The sequence below is a fragment of the Taudactylus pleione genome, unplaced genomic scaffold, assembly GCF_031769625.1.
Source record: "Taudactylus pleione unplaced genomic scaffold, aTauple2 ptg001060l, whole genome shotgun sequence".
Taxonomy (NCBI): Eukaryota; Metazoa; Chordata; class Amphibia; order Anura; family Myobatrachidae; genus Taudactylus; species Taudactylus pleione.
In genome coordinates, this window is record NW_028285461.1 from 2307459 (window position 1) to 2328024 (window position 20566).

At 46.6% G+C, this 20566-nt stretch overlaps 1 protein-coding gene across 2 annotated transcripts in view; it reads left to right on the plus strand.

The window, feature by feature from the left end:
* AMBRA1 (autophagy and beclin 1 regulator 1) overlaps positions 1-20026 on the plus strand; it is a 78552-nt gene extending 58526 nt beyond the window's left edge. The window contains exons 12-19 of one of the 2 annotated variants that reach the window (XM_088461498.1): positions 1875-1985; positions 2074-2262; positions 2357-2511; positions 14732-14871; positions 16780-16869; positions 18375-18565; positions 19050-19154; positions 19453-20026. In XM_088461498.1, the coding sequence (XP_088317624.1) occupies positions 1875-1985; positions 2074-2262; positions 2357-2511; positions 14732-14871; positions 16780-16869; positions 18375-18565; positions 19050-19154; positions 19453-19823 (1352 nt within the window). In that variant the 3' untranslated portion in view covers positions 19824-20026. The remainder of the gene's footprint in view (positions 1-1874; positions 1986-2073; positions 2263-2356; positions 2512-14731; positions 14872-16779; positions 16870-18374; positions 18566-19049; positions 19155-19452) is intronic. The other variant, XM_088461497.1, reaches the window with a different exon arrangement.
* Positions 20027-20566: the final 540 nt, after the last annotated feature.

Sequence of the window (20566 nt, forward strand, 5' to 3'; positions counted from 1 at the left end):
TCTCTCCATTAACTATCTCCATATTGAGCGTCCATCTTTTGTGTGGCTGGAAACGCTGCAAATGAGTTTTCCTAATGAGCCATCAGCCTTATGGGGACAGTTATGCATTCGCGTAGTGTGAAGGCAGCCTAATGGGACCTCCATTAAGAGCCCTTGTCGGGCAATATCGCCCACTTCATTCCCATTAGCCAGCTCGTGGAGTGTGCAGGCCCCTGGGCCCTGCATGTTCCACTGACCCCAGTGTCCGCCTGTCTGGTCCCTTTCAGAGTTTTCAGGGCATGAAACTCCTGAGTAAGCGGTGCAGGGTTTGTCTCCTATGTTATGACTTGGCTTCTGCTCCTGAGTGTTACATGACGAGGACGGACCTATATGTAACCCTTTCGGCTCTTCCACTCCAGTTTCTTTGTTTTTAGATTTGTGAGGGTTTGGTAATTTGGGAAAAATAATTAAAATCTTTAGCATTTGTGGTACCCTGATAACAGTGTGGTGGTCTGGTGAGCTCTTAGCTGTAAGGAGAGAGGAGACCCCCCCACCCTAATCAAAACCCCAAAATAAGACATGGAATGAACACTGCTTTTAGGCCCCCAAGTCTTCATCAGTTATCCATTTAAGACCGCCTCCTTAGGTTTTTTGTTTCCCCACCTGTATCTGCCCCTATAATTCTGTATTTTCATGTTTTCTATTGCCAGGATTTGAGTTGCTTAGCGCGCTATTTGTTGCATGGATTTTTAGGTGATGTTGGTACCATTTAAGTGGGCGATTCCATTGTTTTTAAGGGGGCTATTTGTTTTGGTTGCCCAACGGAGCAATTCAGTAGTAGCTCCGTTCGGACGCGATAGCCGCCGTTGCCAAGCATTTCTCCTCTGATGTTCAGGAGGGTGCGAGCAAAAATGTGCGATAAACCTGTGGTAAGGGCGCCCAGACAGCAGTTTGGGCGCCTTACCAGGACTTTGGTGTAAAACTGGTCTAATAGGTCGCGATTACGGCGATAATCCGCGCCGAGAACAATTGAATTTCAACAGTGGGCCTATATTAATTATTGCGGCCCACAAAACAATTGAATCGCCCCACATGTAGTAGTGTAGTGTGAGGTCCATGATATTACTGTTCTTTCCTGGGGATCTCCCTCAGGGGTGACATTGACCCCTTGGTCTTTCAGTCTGGACGGTGGATCATCTGTGGTGAAGGCTGCCTGTGATGGTGCACTCCCTGGACCGTCAGTGCTGCCTGTCACTTCCACCTCACTAAACTTCCATGTCAGTGATCTCTAACTAAGATGCTCTAGCTTAAGGTATTTGCCCCCTGTAGTTGTTCCCCATATACAGTGCCCTCTGTAATTCAGCCGCACATGCAGTGCCCCCAGTACTTACCTCATTGCATCCCTGGCTCCACGCAGTCAGAGCTCCACCTGTCACTGCTGCTGACTGGATCTAACTTGATCCTGCCGCCGCGCAGGCTCCTCACATCGCGGGTGACGTCATGACGTCACCCGCCCACTGCATCACTGGGAACGCTGGCGCCTCCGAAGTGATCAGAGACCTCTTATAGCATCTGATCGCTTCAGAGGCCAGCGTTCACAGTTGCAGTAGGGGTCTGCTGAGCCGCGAGCCACATCACATCAACAAAAGAGCCGCGGGTTGGCCACCGCTGCAGGAATCATTTAATCTAGTACACATGATCAAACTTCCTACATTTTATGATTTAATTGTGGGGCCACCCATATTTCTTCATGCACAAACATTTGTGTTTAGTATCCCTGCTTCATAGGGATTCTTGAATAACAATGATTGGTGCATTTACCTTTCCTTTGCTGTGTTGTACCCGACGTCTCTCCTGCCCCACGCTCTTAGATCTGTGTTCCCTTTCCTCCACAGGGGCTGTGATTGGAGATGGACAGTCTGCTGTGGCCAGTAACATTGCAAACACAACCTACAGATTGCAGTGGTGGGACTTTACCAAGTATGATTTACCAGAGATCAGTAATGGTAAGTGCTTTCCCATAGGGCTATAAGTCATCCGCTCTTCATTATTGGTGTAGTCTCTAATATTTTTGCAATCTCTCCGTTCTGGCAGCTACTGCTAACGTGCTTGTTCAGAACTGCAAAATCTACAACGATGCCAGTTGTGACATCTCTGCTGATGGACAGCTCCTTGCAGCCTTCATCCCAAGCAGCCAACGAGGTTTCCCAGATGAGGGCATCTTAGCCGTCTACTCCTTGGCCCCACACAACCTGGGCGAGATCCTCTTCACTAAGCGTTTTGGTAATTGGCAGGATTGCTTAGTGCCAAATTCTGCATGTTGAACTTGGGGTTATCAGTGTTCACCACGAGGTAATGTGTTTTTGTTTTCGTCTAGGTCCCAATGCCATCTCTGTGAGTTTGTCCCCAATGGGCCGGTACGTCATGGTAGGTCTGGCCTCTCGGAGGATCCTGCTGCATCCTTCCACAGAACACATGGTCGCACAGGTCTTCCGGCTCCAGAAACCTCACGGAGGAGAGACTTCTATGAGAGTGAGTTCACCAATGGCTTCCGCTTTTGTGTCTCCCATTGCTGATCGTAACCCTGATATACTCATTCAGTGGATGTGTCACCTATTAGCTTATGAGAAATGAGTACAGTGTCCTCTCTCTGTATGATGCAGCATCAGCAGTAATTTGAACCATCTAAAATAGTGGATATTTGCACAAACCCCATACAAGGGATGGCCGTTGCTCTACGATCTTTCAAAAAAAGATCGATTTCCATGCTTGATTCATTGTGAATAGATTTTGAATAGATTCTGTAGACTTGGGGCCTGATTTAGAGCATGACGTTGGTTGCTGTCGCAGCTGCAATTTTTGTAGCTGTGGATGTGCGAAAATATGCTAATGCAACATCGTCCAGTTGCGCCATCGCTTACACATACACAACATCGGACACAGATCAGGCAAACATCGACTCCTCGAGGAAGTCAGCTGTAACTGAGACACCGAATCCCTGTTACCTGCGAATGGGATTGCAGATGCAGGATGTGACACGCATCTGCAATGGTTGAGACACATCTTCCATTTTATCCGCCACTCCCCATCGCCTCCCCCAAATGCTCCCTGCCTTTCACTCACACTACGAACAAGACTCGCAGCGTGCGAGTTCGGCAATGTACCTTGGCACATGTACAGTGCGACTCAAACCGCTGGGTAGTGGCATAAAAAAAATCACTTAATTTGCAAAAATATTGTCATATCGTCCAAGTCTGAATCAGGCCGCTGATGTATTAATAGAATTGATCCAAAGATGGCGTTGCTACAGCAGTGATGTTCTTACCGGCTTCCCAGCGTTTCTGGCGCCTCAATCTTTCTCTAACCCTCTAATGGCACATGCACCAAAATAGTATTGATCTCGGAGAAGAACCATATTACTGTGCCGATCGTTCTATGCATTCAATACAGACATGGCCATCCCGCATCAATCCGGAAGATCGATAGGGGACCGCCAATTGCCCACCACTACCCCATACTGTCCTATACAGAGACCATTATTCCCTTGCTAGTAAGCCTACATTGTATGCACTCTATGCACTTTAGTGATCAGTGTAAGGACAAAGCTCGTCACACAAGTGTCATGCATTGCATTACATATACATTTGTTTAATGACTGCTAAAGAAATGGAGCTGTGCTACCTAATATTTTGGGTTTGCACCGCCTAGCTACTCATAAGTGTGTTGTAGGACCTGAGAACACACTTTTGAATGGCTAAGGTGAAGGAGTCTCACTGGTTATATTTAGGCGCACACTGTAATAGCCTGAGACCCTGAAGTCGCTGGCACGATTTAGCCTGTAGACTTAAAGCGCCAATAATTTAAAAGGCAAAACCTGGTTGGTTTCGCCTTTCAAATTATTGCCACTTATAAATCTATGGGTAAAATCATGACAGTGTCTACAACTCACAGGCTGTTAGACTTGGGCGCTAGCTGGGTACAGACTAGGAAGACTGCCAATTCCATCGCCCTATCTGACGCTTGGTAAGTGCATACATGGCCCGACGTGTCGTGCCTGGCGTCACAACTGGGCGGGCATTACAAGTGTATGGGCATTCAGCTGAGCACTCGTACACACAGCGCGACGTGCCGATATATATCTGCAGATATATCGGCTGTGCTGCACAGCCGACGCAATATGAACGACGCCGTTCAGACAATCGCTGGTGCACACCCGCCGACACACCCACGATATATCGGCTGTTCAATTGAACGGCCGATATATCGGCCAGTGTATGTATACCCAGCATTAGACTGGGTAAGTGATCGTGTGAATTTTCATCGCTACATCAGAGATGCGTGTTACCAGTACTTGTCAGCTACACACAAGTGGACGTTTGGTAGATATCTGACCGCACGCAATTTCTGTAAGCATATTACCTATATAGCTGTATAGTTTGGGGTTTATTGTATGCGTGACATCCTGTGTACTGGAAGGGACATTCTCCTTGTCTCTTAGGAAACTTTCTATGATATCCCTCAAGCTGTCAGTCTTTGTGCACTTTAAAGGACTTGGAGTGAATGGTCTTCATGGTGTAAGCTGTTACAGTAGTGCCATGCTCTCACATTTTATTGCAGGCGGTCCTGCGCTGTCTGCTCTCTAATAATACGCCAAGTAACATTTTCCTTTCCTACCGGCTTCATTTAAATGTTCTCTATTTACTCTGGCTGCCCACTCTCATTTGTGATCTTCCCAAAAGCCCGTTAGTTTGTGCGCAACACTGTTCACAGACAGACACTGGGATGGTAGTGCCAGAAATAAGCTGGCACACAGGGTAGTCAGCCTGGATGCATGAGGGGGCGGATGGTGCTTGTTAAGGAATCTGAACTGGTGCCAAGGATCTGTCGGCTGATGCCTCCCCCGACTTCGCTAAATCGAGAGCAAAACCATTTCCTTACTTTGACTCATGCCCGCCACCATGCCTTAGTCTGCCCCCTCCCACTGTCACAGGTGCCAGACTGTGATCTGGCAGAAGGAGGGTTGTGAAACTCCCCCACAATCCAGAAAGAAGGGGGCAGTGATGATCGGTAGCATTTATCCGAGTAACTCCTCCTCCTGGAGACAGCTGTAAGCATTGTTCTATTGCCCTACAAGCCATGTACCATGCATTATTATTTATGTACTTGTGCTCCCTGTCACAGGAGGAGACAAAACTCTCTATTTCCCATCTTATTTCCAGTGCCAGCTCTGAGTGTGTGTGTGTGTGTGTGTGTGTGTATGTGTGTGTGTACGTGTGTGTGTACAAACATGCATACACACACACAGTGTATATGTATAAATTTGGTTTGGTTGTTATCTCCTTAAAAGAGAGATTCTCAAGAGATGAAAAAGAAAGACATAGGGACATATTCAAATAGTCACAGGACTTACCGTGGGCTTTTAGCAGGCGGGTTAAGGGTATGCAGTCGTGAAGCCGGCGGACGAAATCCCGATGGTCGGTTTCCCGCCTGCTTTATCCCGGAGAGGGTTATATGTCAGGCGTCTAAATTTAGATTTTTGTAGTTAGTTTCGTAATATGAAATCAAATATAACTGATGCATTCAATTAAATGCAGTGTTGAATAGCGCCGGAAATGAGTGCCCGAAGCTATTCAATTGGTCGCACTTGTAAGCCCGTGACTAGAGGATTTCTGCTCACACCCTCCTGAGATGCAAGCAGAAATCAGAATTAGCTAGTGCCGCCATGCTAGTTGAGGTCTTACCACGTGCGCTATCGGCATCACACCTTGCACTTAAGTCAGAGAATGCCGGTTTCCTCGACTAAATCCCTGTCATTAGGTGCGGTAAACGGCATCTCTTGACTTAAGTGCCGTCGCGATGCAGACAACTTAATATCTTCGGTCACTCATCGCTATTCAAAGTCGCATTTAATTGAATTCACCCGAGAGTGTTCTCCGTTTTGGAAATTCTTAGGCCGCAGGCACTTATGCTGTATTACTTAATTTGCCTTGGTGCCCTCCCCGGGTAAGCGGCTTACTCCAAATACAAGTAATGGAACAACGGCGGCATTCACAGGACTTCAAATAAGCAATTCTAGGTCAAGTTTATTCCCACGTTTTAATCTCTTCTATTAGAGATGTTCCTGGTCCCTGAATAAAATCTCTAATAGAAGAGATTGAAACGTCTGAATAAACTTGACCTTGCTTATTTGAAGTCCTGTGAGTGCCGGCGTTCTTCCTTTACAAAAACATGCACACATATATATTTTATTATTTATTTATTTTTCCGCTAAAAACAGTATTGATGTTTGTTTAGCGGATATATGTTTCATCATTATCCTTTATGCCAGCCCATTTGCAATACCATTTGTATAAGACTATGTAGAATAAGCCATTGGAGCCTTTATTAATGATAATAGCATATACTGTAAAAATACATTTAACATCCATCCATGTTATAATATATAAAAAGTATATGTATCATATAAAACAGAATAAGTATACAAATAGTGTGAAGATAAAAAAGATGGGGGGGGTGGCAGTTATAAAAAATAGAATAAAAAGTACCAAAAACAAATGAAAGTAGTTGGAGCTTCCCTTTTCTCCTAATTAAGTAACGCGTTTCCCAGACTGTTCTCTGCTCTTCCTCAGGCTGAAGGATTTACACACAGACCTGCATTACCTGCTTTGCTTACAAATTGTTAACTGTTGTTATCTAATATATCGCAGGCAATAATAGCCAATTAAAGATATCATGTTTCACACGATTAGTCTTCAGTCACCCTCACGTTCACAGTTCCAGTCTGTTTACAGCAAAGATTTTATAGTGCGATCTATATAATTAGAGAGAGACGCGGAAAGAATTGTGTACTTCTTACAAAGCGGTGCACTGTAATAGTAGTAATAACTTTAACCCTAAACCTATAACGCTTCCTTATTTAAGCTTCACATGAAGAAGTTATTTTTTGTATTTGTACAAAGGTGCTCCGTGCCTAGGCAAAGTAACAATTCCACATTAACTGAAGACATTTCGGGAATGTGCATAATGTCTAGGCAGGTAATAGTGTCTTAATTTGCCACTTTATCTAAAAGCTTCTGGCAGTATGCACAGTGCCTAGGGACTTCCTACAATGCCTGACTATTCCACTTTGCCTGTATGTAGCATTTCAAATATCTACATTAATATAATAAGAACATTGTCTGTCTGTCTGTTCCAAGTTGGTGCAAAAACTACTGAACTGATTTTCATGAAAACTGCATCACTGTGTAGTGGTGACTCCTAGAAATAACCTGCACTTTTCCATCTTGATCCGTCAAGTTAAAGCCGAGCAATAACAAAAACATTTATTGACATAATCAATGCAAGAGATAGATGCGGCACCATACGCACGGCCGGTAAGGGGTGGGGGGAGAGGTGCTTTGTGCCCGCAGTCACATCATTTACACCTCCACATACCTGTCCCACATCATTACACCTCCACATACCTGTCCCACATCATTTACACCTCCACATATCTGTCCCACATCATTTACACCTCCACATACCTGTCCCACATTTACACCTCCACATACCTGTCCCACATCATTTACACCTCCTCATACCTGTCTTCCATCCTTTACACCTCCACATACCTGTCCCACATCATTTACACCTCCCCATACCTGTCCCACATCATTTACACCTCCACATATCTGTCCCACATCATTTACACCTCCACATACCTGTCCCATATCATTTACACCTCCACATACCTGTCCCACATCATTTACACCTCCACATACCTGTCCCACACCATTTACACCTCCACATACCTGATCCACATCATTTACACCTCCACATACTTGTCCCACATCATTTACACCTCCACATACTTGTCCCACATCATTTACACCTCCACATACCTGTCCCACATCATTTACACCTCCCCATACCTGTCCCATATCATTTACACCTCCACATACCTGTCCCACATCATTTACACCTCCTCATACCTGTCCCACATCATTTGCACCTCCACGTACCTGTCCCTCATCATTTACACCTCCACATACCTGTCCCCATATCATTTACACCTCCACATACCTGTCCCATATCATTTACACCTCCACATACCTGTCCCACATCATTTATCCCAGTGTTTCCCAAACTGGATGCCTCTGGGTGTTTGCAAGGGAGCCTTGGGTTGGCGGTTCAGAACCAATTCAAAATATTTATGGCCAATGTGATAGGAAACATCAGTGTTGGTGGCTGCCAATCATAAAATATATGGACAACCAGAGAGCAGCCCTGTGCACCACACGTAACTGAACCTAAGAATAACCGACAAACACAATTTACTTAATTTTTGCAAAATTTCTCAATAAGAAACTTTTGGCCCAGGGGTGCCCTGGAAAAATGCTGATACTCCAGGGCGCCGTGATTCAAGAAAGTTTGGGAACCACTGATTTAGCCAATTTTTCTGCTTTATAGCGAAAACCACCTGAAAAATTACGTGTTTGTTGCCCATATTTTCCTATTTAAAAACCTCTGAATACAATATCGTTCATTGTGTGGGGTGAGCACAGTGTTCTAATATTTTTACCTTTAAAAATAAGGCTTTCCCTACTTCTAAACTAATTTGGAGATGCAAATTAAAATCCATGTTAATGCCCATTAAGGCGCGCGTAACCTGGATTCCTAACACTGAATAACAGAAAGTGTCGGCTGCGACTAAAAGCAGCGATTTCCGGCCAACTCGCAGCTTAGTGAATCGGACCCATTGCTTTCAAATGATATTTTGAGTAAAATGCTATTTTTTATTTTTTATTTGTATTTTATGTTTTTGTTTTGTTTTTTTAGTATATAATTTAGGACTATGTCAATGCTTTTATTTATTCTGGTCTCCATAGTTACTTGTTAAAGGGCCGCTAACCTTAAAATAAGAAGTCACACGTTCCCATACCCAGCACTATGGGTAACTTGCGGGGGGATGTATAAAAGGTTTGGTACAGCTCGCACCCCATTATGGAATCCTTACCTAAATGACTTAGTTTTGCGCACACACCTGTAGATAATCAGCACAACTTGCCGTTGAAGTTTATTGGTCCTTAATACCTGGGCAGAGTGAGTGACAGTGACCTGCTATGTAATTAAGGTGACCCTTGTGGTGTCGATGATCCTCCGCACTGGCCATGGTTGGACGGTCAGCTCTATAATAAGGTGGCTCTTTGTATGCTGACTTGGGTGCCATGGAAACTGTGTACATCGGGGGACATGAAAGTGAGTTTGAGGTGCTGTGTGGGTGCAAAACCAGAATAGTAAAAGGGAGCCCCAGGGCATACAGAGGTGCAGTGGAAGTAATGGGTGCCCGGGGTGGCATCGGGAACAAGGATTTAGGGGCTGCTGCAGGCCAGAATGGAGGTGCACAGTCTGTTGTGCAATGCCTCTGAGGAGGAGGGTGCTGCTGCGAGCAGGATGTGTGTGGGATGGAGGGAAAACCGAGAGGGATTAATTGCACAGGGCAGTCGCCACTGATTATCTCTTCTCAAGATCCAATCCTGTTAATTTTCTGTGAGACAGTGTCATGCGATTAAAAGCAGCTTCCTCGGTAATGATGACACGTGTGACTTGTGCAGCGGGGCTGTGTTTATAAGCCTATCGGCAGCACAAGTGTAAGAGCTCTCTGGGGAGCGTGTGAATGTGAGGGAGGCACAGAGGTTACTGGCTGACGGCAGGCACAGACTCCTGCTTCTAATGACAGTTTTAGGAAGAGTCTCACAACATTCACAGGCGCACACGCACAGGAGAAGGGTTCAGTCTCCATGATTCAATGGGAGCTAACCCTCCCTAAATGCCTCCATTTATTTAACCTCTTCTACAACATGGTTGCCATGGGAATGACGCTGGCCGGAGTGTGAGGCCCCCTCCAGGGCTCATCCACACATCTGTTTTTGTTGATTTAACCTTTTGATTAGCTCGTTTTTGGTTTGCTCATTAGGGAACGCCATAATCATTTACAAATATAAGAGTCTCTAAGACATTAAACCACCATTCCCCCACACAGTCTGCATGAACTCTGATTTACAGCCCAGCTTCCACATAATTAAAATGAGTTTGACCAGACGCATTGCTCCAAAGGCTGCTGGGAAATTGTAATGGCTCTTACACACACATTTAATGTCATGTCCCATCCACTGATGTGGAGCGCAGCACTATTTTAAAAAAGGTTATAGCTGTTGGTGGGGGGTTGGGTATGAAATCCCGATACTGCAAGTCCGACGGTAAAGGTAAGCAACCTAACCCTCCCCTCTCCTAACCCTCCTATAGTGGTGCCTAACCCCCCCCCTTCCCGCACCATAAACCTAAGTCTCCCAGGGTGGTGCTCAACCCCCCTCACTGAAGCCTATCCTTCCCCGAGGGGGGGGGTGTACCTAACCCTAATTTCCCCCTGGAGGTCCCTACTCCTACTCCCTTCCCTGAGCTAATGCAAATACTTGAATTACATATGATGGACGGTAAAAATCAATTAAATGAATTTAATATTAAAATAAACTAACAGAAAAATTATATATAACATGTATAACACTTTGCGCAATATAATAGATCACAAAGTGATATATAAAAATGATGAATAAAATCCCAGTCCATCATATGTAATTTATTAATACATCATAGCGCTGGTATTTCCATATCTGTGCCTTCCATTATTATATTGGGACTGACAATCCCTTTACCAGCAGCTCTCATTCAAGCGCGTCCCATTTCCTTGCTTTAGTAACGCAAATACTTACCCGGATCCTACGTTCAGGATTCTGACAGTAGGGATGCCGACGCCGGTATCCTGATCCCATTCTGGATAGCGGCATCAGCATTTTGCCGGGCGGCGGGGTTCTGGCATCTGTATATCGACGGACAGCATCCCGTCCGCTGGCATATTCACTACACCCTCTTGGTGGGTAATTGATGTTCATTAGATCCGATTTCCTTTGTCACTAGACATCCCGTGAAGAAATATGGCCGTGAAATATGTATTACAGAGAGACGCTACATATACACAGACGTTACAGAGCTCCCCTCCCCTGCCAGGTGATACGAGGAACGTTGGTTATCATGCTCAGGAAACTCTCTTCCTGTTCGGTTTACATACAGTTTGAGTGAGGGTGGGCAATAAGCCACCTCCCAGCTGTTGATGCACACTACACATCCCAGCATGCCTTGCAACAGTTTTAGCATGGCCAAATGGCAAAACTGTGGCAGGGCATGCTGAGATGTGTAGTTCTACAACAGCTGGAGTGCCGCTTATTGCCTACCCCTAGGTTAGAAGTTCCTAAGCAGGACAACCTGCGTCTCACAGAACACTGTGTACGTCTGGCGAGTGTGACTACTATGCTAGGCTCAGGCGGTGACTCTCAAAACACTGTGTAAGTCTGGTGAGTGTGACTGTTAGGCTCAGGCGGTGACTCTCAGAACACTGTAAGTCTGGCGAGTGTGACTGCTAGGCTCAGGCGGTGAATCTCAGAACACTGTGTAAGTCTGGCGACTGTGACTGCTAGGCTCAGGCGGGGACTCTCAGAACACTGTAAGTCTGGCGAGTGTGACTGCTAGGCTCAGGCGGTGACTCTCAGAACACTAAGTCTGGCGAGTGTGACTGCTAGGCTCAGGCGGTGAATCTCAGAACACTGTGTAAGTCTGGCGACTGTGACTGCTAGGCTCAGGCGGGGACTCTCAGAACACTGTAAGTCTGGCGAGTGTGACTGCTAGGCTCAGGCGGTGACTCTCAGAACCCTGTGTAAGTCTGGCGAGTGTGACTGCTAGGCTCAGGCGGTGACGGTCAGAACACTGCAAGTCTGGCGAGTGTGACTGCTAGGCTCAGGCGGGGACTCTCAGAACCCTGTGTAAGTCTGGCGAGTGTGACTGCTAGGCTCAGACGGTGACTCTCAGAACCCTGTGTAAGTCAGGCGAGTGTGACTGCTAGGCTCAGGCGGTGACTCTCAGAACACTGTGTAAGTCTGGCGAGTGTGACTGCTAGGCTCAGGCGGTGACTCTCAGAACACTAAGGGGTTTATTTATCAAGCAGTGAAAAACTTAGTGAAGCGGACCAGTGGAGAACTTGCCCATGGCAACCAATCGGCTTTGAAGTAACATTTATTAAGTACAGTCTATAAAATAATAGGTAGGAGCTGATTGGTTTGCCATGGGCAACTTCTCCACTGGTCCGCTTCACTGATTTTTTTCACTGCTTGATCAATAAACCTCTAAGTCTGGTGAGTGTGACTGCTAGGCTCAGGCGGTGACTCTCAGAACACTGTGTAAGTCAGGCGAGTGTGACTGCTAGGCTCAGGCGGTGACTCTCAGAACACTGTGTAAGTCTGGCGAGTGTGACTGCTAGGCTCAGGCGGTGACTCTCAGAACACTGTGTAAGTCTGGTGAGTGTGACTGCTAGGCTCAGGCGGTGACTCTCAGAACACTGTGTAAGTCTGGCGAGTGTGACTGCTAGGCTCAGGCGGTGACTCTCAGAACACTGTGTAAGTCAGGCGAGTGTGACTGCTAGGCTCAGGCGGTGACTCTCAGAACACTGTGTAAGTCTGGCGAGTGTGACTGCTAGGCTCAGGCGGTGACTCTCAGAACACTGTGTAAGTCTGGTGAGTGTGACTGCTAGGCTCAGGCGGTGACTCTCAGAACACTGTGTAAGTCAGGCGAGTGTGACTGCTAGGCTCAGGCGGTGACTCTCAGAACACTAAGTCAGGCGAGTGTGACTGCTAGGCTCAGGTGGTGACTCTCAGAGCACTGTGTAAGTCTGGCGAGTGTGACTGCTAGGCTCAGGCGGTGACTCACAGAACACTAATTCTGGCGAGTGTGACTGCTAGGCTCAGGCGGGGACTCTCAGAACACTGTGTAAGTCTGGCGAGTGTGACTGCTAGGCTCAGGCGGTGACTCTCAGAACACTGTGTAAGTCTGGTGAGTGGACTGCTAGGCTCAGGCGGGGACTCTCAGAACCCTGTGTAAGTCTGGTGAGTGACTGCTAGGCTCAGGCGGTGACTCTCAGAACACTGTGTAAGTCTGGTGAGTGACTGCTAGGCTCAGGCGGTGACTCTCAGAACACTGTGTAAGTCTGGCGAGTGTGACTGCTAGGCTCAGGCGGTGACTCTCAGAACACTGTGTAAGTCTGGCGAGTGTGACTGCTAGGCTCAGGCGGTGACTCTCAGAACACTGTGTAAGTCTGGCGAGTGTGACTGCTAGGCTCAGGCGGTGACTCTCAGAACACTGTGTAAGTCTGGCGAGTGTGACTGCTAGGCTCAGGCGGTGACTCTCAGAACACTGTGTAAGTCAGGCGAGTGTGACTGCTAGGCTCAGGCGGTGACTCTCAGAACACTGTGTAAGTCTGGCGAGTGTGACTGCTAGGCTCAGGCGGTGACTCTCAGAACACTGTGTAAGTCAGGCGAGTGTGACTGCTAGGCTCAGGCGGTGACTCTCAGAACACTGTGTAAGTCTGGCGAGTGTGACTGCTAGGCTCAGGCGGTGACTCTCAGAACACTGTGTAAGTCTGGTGAGTGTGACTGCTAGGCTCAGGCGGTGACTCTCAGAACACTGTGTAAGTCAGGCGAGTGTGACTGCTAGGCTCAGGCGGTGACTCTCAGAACACTAAGTCAGGCGAGTGTGACTGCTAGGCTCAGGTGGTGACTCTCAGAGCACTGTGTAAGTCTGGCGAGTGTGACTGCTAGGCTCAGGCGGTGACTCACAGAACACTAATTCTGGCGAGTGTGACTGCTAGGCTCAGGCGGTGACTCTCAGAACACTGTGTAAGTCAGGCGAGTGTGACTGCTAGGCTCAGGCTGTGACTCTCAGAACTACCTGTGACACTCATTCATTTTTCTTGGATTAAGCACATCATGCTTTGTTAAATGTCAGCACTAAAGTATGCTTTATACCAGGGGTATTCAACATGCGAGCCTCCAGCTGCTGTGGATCTTCATATTCCAGCATGCCCAGACACAGTTTTAGCCTGCCCTAATAGCAAAACTGTGGCAGGGCATGCTGGGAGCTGTAGTTCCACAGCAGCTGGGTAGCCTCATGTTGACTACCCCTGCTGTATACTATCTGCCTTACCACACCTTTATATCACCCATACGTAGTTTCAGTCCTGTGTACTATTTTTGATAACTAAACCATAAAATAAACAATGTTTTACCTTTTTTTTCCCGCACTTGGCGACTTAATTTTGGCTTTTTTATTTTTAGTCAAGCAATGACAGTAAATTCTGTAGTGCTCTATCTGTCACATGAGATTAGATTTTTTTTTTATTATTATTATTTTAGGACTCTGTATAGAATAGATGATTGTGATTTATGTCCGGATTAAAAAGAAAACCATAGATTTAAAAGATGGCCTTTATCACATCATCTGTACAAGGAAGAATCTTGCAACTAAGACCTTTATTGACATACAGCTTTTTCCCACCCACGTGCGGTGGATTCCAGTATTCTCTGCTGCTATTGATTCACCTTCATGAAGTCTTAATGGGCTATCTGTCAGTGCCACATACCATACAGTCCCTGAGATGTGTGACGGGTAAGCCTGGTCCATCTATGTATTCCTGAGGGGGAGAGGGGAGTGCTAATCAGTGGTCCACGTGTTACTCTCTTCTACCTGGTCTGTGACCGTTCATGAGATGTTACCCCACACAGTAGTCTCAAAAAAACCAAATTGTTATGTTGTGTTAGTGGAAGGAATAGTCAGATCTACGAGGCATATATATTTTATTTTTTTTGCTTACCACCTCTGCTTTATTTTCTAGCGTGTCTTTAACGTGTTGTATCCAATGCCTGCGGACCAAAGGCGACATGTCAGCATCAACTCGGCTCGTTGGCTGCCTGAGCCTGGCCTGGGATTAGCGTATGGTACCAACAAGGGGGACCTGGTGATCTGCCGACCAGAGTAAGTGTTGGACCAATCCTTCTTGTTTCTTCATACTTCAGTGTAGGTTAGTAAGACTAGGAAAGTTCTGCCTAACATAACGTAGAATCTCCCCTATTATACTGCCCATTACTTACCTCCACTCCCACTGGCAATGCTAACACTTCTTTATGTACTGATACTGTACAATATTATAGACTATTCTCATGGCGCTATTACAGATGTGTCCTTATACATCTGAGCTGCGGCCGTGCTAAAAAAAAACACTCTCGGCGCGCCAGGTCCCGTGAGTCTCTGCATCTTTTTTTTTGCCGAAAATGCGTCGAAGATGCGATGTGACTAGGACGCCCCAGCGGACTGCGCTGATTAATGCGATATGTGACAATTGTATATCTGAGTGTGACTGAGTCTCTGTATCTGTATATGAAGTGCTACAACGTAACGGCCGCCACTTTCTTCATTCCAAGTTCCGTTGTGGTTCATATACAGACTCAGGTGCATACAGATATATAAGTGTCACATATCACATTAATCTGCACAGTCTGCTGGTGCGTCCTAGTGGCAGCACAGTTTTGGATACATATTCGGCAAAAAAAGACACCGGGCGCTAGCAGAGTAACACAGGACCTGGCGGCTGGCTCACGCCAGGCAAGTCGCTCTGCGTGGGGTATTTAGGCTAGATGTATGAGAACACATCTATATGATTTATTCTTATTTAAGTACTTGGCCCGGGGGGGCCTGCTGATGAAAGATAAGAATGGCCGTCTTAATTTTACATTGGCTTTGTAAAGTAATTAGCCTATTATCTGTAATGTATTGGTTTGTGACTGGGTGGATGCAGCATGTTAGAAAGTAAGAGTTAGGTGCCCCCATGTGCATCCACAAATTCATTCCTGCCAACTTTTTGTCCTCTATGGTGTCCTGTAGAAAAGGTGCAAGGAGATTTTCCCCCCCTGCTGTCAAAGATCTGAGCAATCTGCAATCGTTGTGACTGCCCTGGATATTGGTTATTCTCCCCTGGAGGTTAAAACCAACAACCCAGGATACTTGTTGGACTGACGTAGCCACTAATGAGCTCCATGTGTCAGTTTAATGTTCTGCCGTTTGATTCCTTTTAAATCAGGTTTCATGTTCTTAGCACCATTAGCTTATCGCTTCCTGCGGTTTATCGATCAGCCAATCAATATCCCTGATTAACAAGAGTCTTTCTGATCCATTGTGCGAGGTTGCCGAGGTTTTCGGAAGTGGGGACAACAACCGAACGTCTCTGAACTGTGCTTTAATGAAAGTCCGCCAGTGTTTGATATTTAATTGTAACCTGATGAGAGAAGCAAAAGCTTGCCAAAATCTTACGTTTAGTCACAACACCCATCGGCATCAGAGCTTATTGCTAGGCAACCGCTGGGAGATTTTATTTGTTCATAATATAGTCTCGTACAAAGAGGCGATCTGCCATCAAAACAATGCATTGTTATGGGGAACATAGATCTATTTTCAGAGCACATTTTGTTTGTATAATGCAGTGAAATGTCATAGCATACAGGAGGATTTTGTTATGTCACCTGGAGGATGATTTAAAGTCCACCAGTCACCTGCACGACTTGGGGGGGCTAGCTGTGTGGGCGTAAGCAGTATCTGAGAATGCAGCCTATCCATTAACGATAAACCAGTGAGGCCACTGAGGCATTAGGCACTTGCGCCTCAGTAATGTCAGTTTATCTGTAATTTAATAGGCATGATATTAATATACCGTGTTTAGGTATTGAGGATTTCTTTAATATGTGAATACCCTTATGATAGAATGAGCACAGTTTTTTACCGGTTTTGTTTATAGATTGGAGTCGGAGCTTTTTTATGTTTTTGTTTTTTTTGTTGGGTTTTGTCGTTATTGTAGTGTTGCTAACTTCTTTTCATGTATTCTCTTTCCAGGGCTTTTGACAACGTGTGTGATCAGTTTTGGGAGCAAATGAATGAGGCTATTCTTCAGCATAACACTACCCGAAGCAGCGAGAGACCTGGGTGAGAGAGGGCAATAAGATTACTATAGTGGGTAAACTGCCCCCATGATGAGAGAGGTGGATGACTCTTGTACAGTGGTCTGTGGGAGCCTGTTAAACGTGAAAGTGGGTTTGTTTGGTTTCTACGAAGCCACATCATTGGTTGGTTGGTAATGAGACTAGGTTAGCCAGATGTGCCATTGGCTAGAGGGACGTTCTCAGGAAATGTAGTAGGGTATCATTGCAGCTGCTGGAGAGTCACACTACACAATGCGTTTTCTATTCTACTTAACGAGCACCAGTTTTTGGTGGCATTATATAAGCTATACCTACATAGAGAATATTACTTGCCTGAGTTCACCTAATGTTTTGAGAGTCCATCTCATCATTGGACAACACATTGGGGTAAATTTACGTCTTACAATAGTCGGCGCTTCCCAGCATGTTTAACCTGGAAATTTAAACCAATAATGGTATGAAAAGCCGAAGACAGCCATCAGTATGTTTTGCAGCAATAAGGTTGCGAAGGTCTGGAGAGAGCTCGTTGCTTTTACCCATCAGGAGATGTTTCTTGTGAGACACCCTGGTATGAGACACCTTTTTATAGGTATGCAGTCGGGATGCCGACGGTCTAAATGCCGTCCATCGACATCTCGACTGTCTAGTCCCATCAAGGGTCTAATAACAGTCATCGAGATCCTGGCGCCTGTCATTTTACCTATGCCGGGAGTTTGACGCCTGGCATCTCGATCGAAGGTAAGCCTGGCGCAGACAGCTGCGGGGGTGTGTGGGAGGTTTAGGTTAAGCATCTTGGGGGGCACTTAGGGCTAGGAGGCACCCCCGAGAGGGTTAGGCACCCACGGGGGGAGGTTAGGGCTTGGCACCCCCCCTGGGAGACTTAGGTTTAGGCTGCGGGAAAGGGGGGGTTAGGTTTAGGCACTTGCAGGGGGGGTTAGAGTTTGGCACTTGCAGGGCTGGGGGGGAGGATAGGGTTAGGCACCCCTAAGGGGGGGCTAGGTTAGTTAGTACTTAGCTGGTGTTGGGATCTACACTGGTGCCCGTCTTATGGCGTCCGGCAGTATTTCATACCGGTCCCGTTTTATAGGCCATCAGTTGGGACTGAACCAGCTTATATGAATTAGCACTGACAGGGGGCCAGGATTGCTTTCTAATTACTGATAGATTTCAGCTGGTGTCTTGGCTTTCCATGCCTTTTTGCACCTATCTTTATTCATGTGTTCAACACTTTTTTTCCTGGTTTCATTTCACGTACTTATATAATATGTTTATATATGCTGTAAATTTTGTTTTTCTTTTTCTCTACTATACTCTGCAGTTTGTGAATATGTTATTTATACTAGGTGTTCTATATTCGTGCTGGATATCTTTTATGATCTTGATGTGTGATCGTTTTTCGTTTGTTTGTTTTATTGTTCTATTGTATTGTTCAATTGGAAAACATTTTTAATAAAAAATACTCCATTTAAAAAGAAGTCTCCTATGAAACGTGTCCTCTTCCCTTCTTAGGACCAGCCGTGCCACCTGGAGGTCAGACAGAGACATGGGTCTGATGAACGCCATTGGCCTCCAGCCTCGAAATCCAAGCACTTCTGTGACCTCCCAGGGCACCCAGACTCCTGCCCCGCAGCTACAGAACGCAGAGACGCAGACTGAGCGGGAGGTACCAGAGACGCGACCCGCCGCTCCAAGCGCTGAGGGTGAGTGTTCAACTACACTCTGTAGCGAAATGGAACCAGTTTTGCCGCCATATAATGTATACATATAAAGCAACAGTGCTCAAACATGGAGCAGAACGTAATGTCTGCCACTTCAGAGGTGACGGGATACCTGTACATGGAAGTACGTTAGAATGTGGATCAGCAAGGCCATGGTAATAGGAAATAATTTCATTCAAATGCAAAGATCTGTAATGCATTGCACCTTTCACCATAGGGTTGGTAATGTGAGTGTCCTCTGGTTCCATCTGCAGTCTCTCTATTCTAGCTGTGCCAGCCACCATCACTTGTGTTACACTTTGTTGTCTTATGCTTTGATTACTCATTCTTACTTTTTTATGCTTTATGAGAGTTGTTGCAGTGTCAGAACGTCAGATTTACCCCATCTTAGTTGACCCTCACCCTTCATACTGCAGTACGGTTGTCTTCCCTCGCGGTGATCTCTTTTTCTGTCTACTCCCATTAGTTTCCACTAATGAGCAAGTGGCCCAGTCCAGCAGCACTTCTGAGGGCACAACTGCAGCGGAGTTGCAAGAAGGGAACCCGGAATCCGCAGAGGTGCCCGGCTCAGGTAGGATGGGGTAAATCTCGGCCTCTAGTCTCACGTTTACAGCTGCGCTGAGTGTGAGGATGGACAACAAGGCTTTCAGCCTTCCGCATGACCATTGCCAACAAGTTGTCAATCCTCACACGCCAATTATTCAAGAAGTATTGTGTTTCTATTGTCTCCTGGGAGGGTCACTTCCCCCCCAACCTGTCACCCTTTATCTTCAGGACATCACCTCTTATACTTGCACTTTTTATGCTTCTCTCTCTATTGTACTGCAGCCCCTCTCTTCCCTCACACTCTGCCCCTTCATGTCCGACAGGAGAGGGTCAGGAGGACGCTCTGAGCAGAATCCAGCGGCTGATGGCAGAAGGAGGGATGACAGCGGTGGTCCAGCGAGAGCAGAGCACGACGATGGCATCCATGGGGGGTTTCGGCAATAATATCATCGTCAGCCACCGAATCCACCGCAGCTCTCAAACAGCAGCTGATCCCGCCTCTCGTACCACCACCAACCCACGCTCTCCGCAGCCCTCCACATCTAGAGAAACTCTGGCCGAGCTCGAACGCCACCTTTCTCCCCTTCAGCCAAGACGACCGCTGCTCCCAGAGCCCGTTCCGCTGTCCAACAACAACGACGGCGATCTTAGCGCGCAGCCGACGAGTGGCGCCTTTCCAGGGGTGGAAAGGTAGAGATGTCGTGCTGCTAACTTGGTACTGCTGGAAGGACAGACTTTCCCCACCTCTTGCTCACGGTCGGGGAGGGGGGGGGGCTCTCAAGCTGTGGACTATGGTGCTATAGACTTGGAGAGGAATTTTATTTGAGAGCTGACCCTCCAGTGTGTGTGGAGGGGAGGTGCAGAGCTTAGAATGAGAAGTAAAAAAACAAAAACAAATCGCAGCTGGCCTTTCTCACACTGACCCCTTCTCTACACCCCGCCATCTTTGTCTAGCAAAGAGGAAACCTCTCCCGGACACTTTTATAAAAAATAAAAAAAAGGGTTTTCGTCTCTTACTCCTCCTCCCCCCCCCCCCCCCCCTCCTTCCCTCCCTGCTCCCTTGAAGCTGAACTTCAAGAAGAGAAGAGTAGAATCTTATCAGATTCCCGTTTCCCATTTGAAGTTTTATTTGTTTGTTTTTTTTTCATAGGTATATTGGTCATGGTGGGGGAATTAGCACTAATCTTCCCCGTGTCAATTTGTAAGGAGCTGCTATGAGACTGTTACTGCCCTTCTTGCTTTGATTGAAGTTCAAGGTTGGGGATGCATGCACTACAGGGACGAGAGAGGGACTCATGACCGGCCTCTCCCACCATACCAGGCATGTGCGTCCGGGCGCTCTGCACCTCCTTTCAGACGCAGCGAGGCCCCTACAGTTCACGCTGCTCATTTTAAACAGGGGGATGGTCAGCTGATGATCAGTTGCCCCCTCCCCCA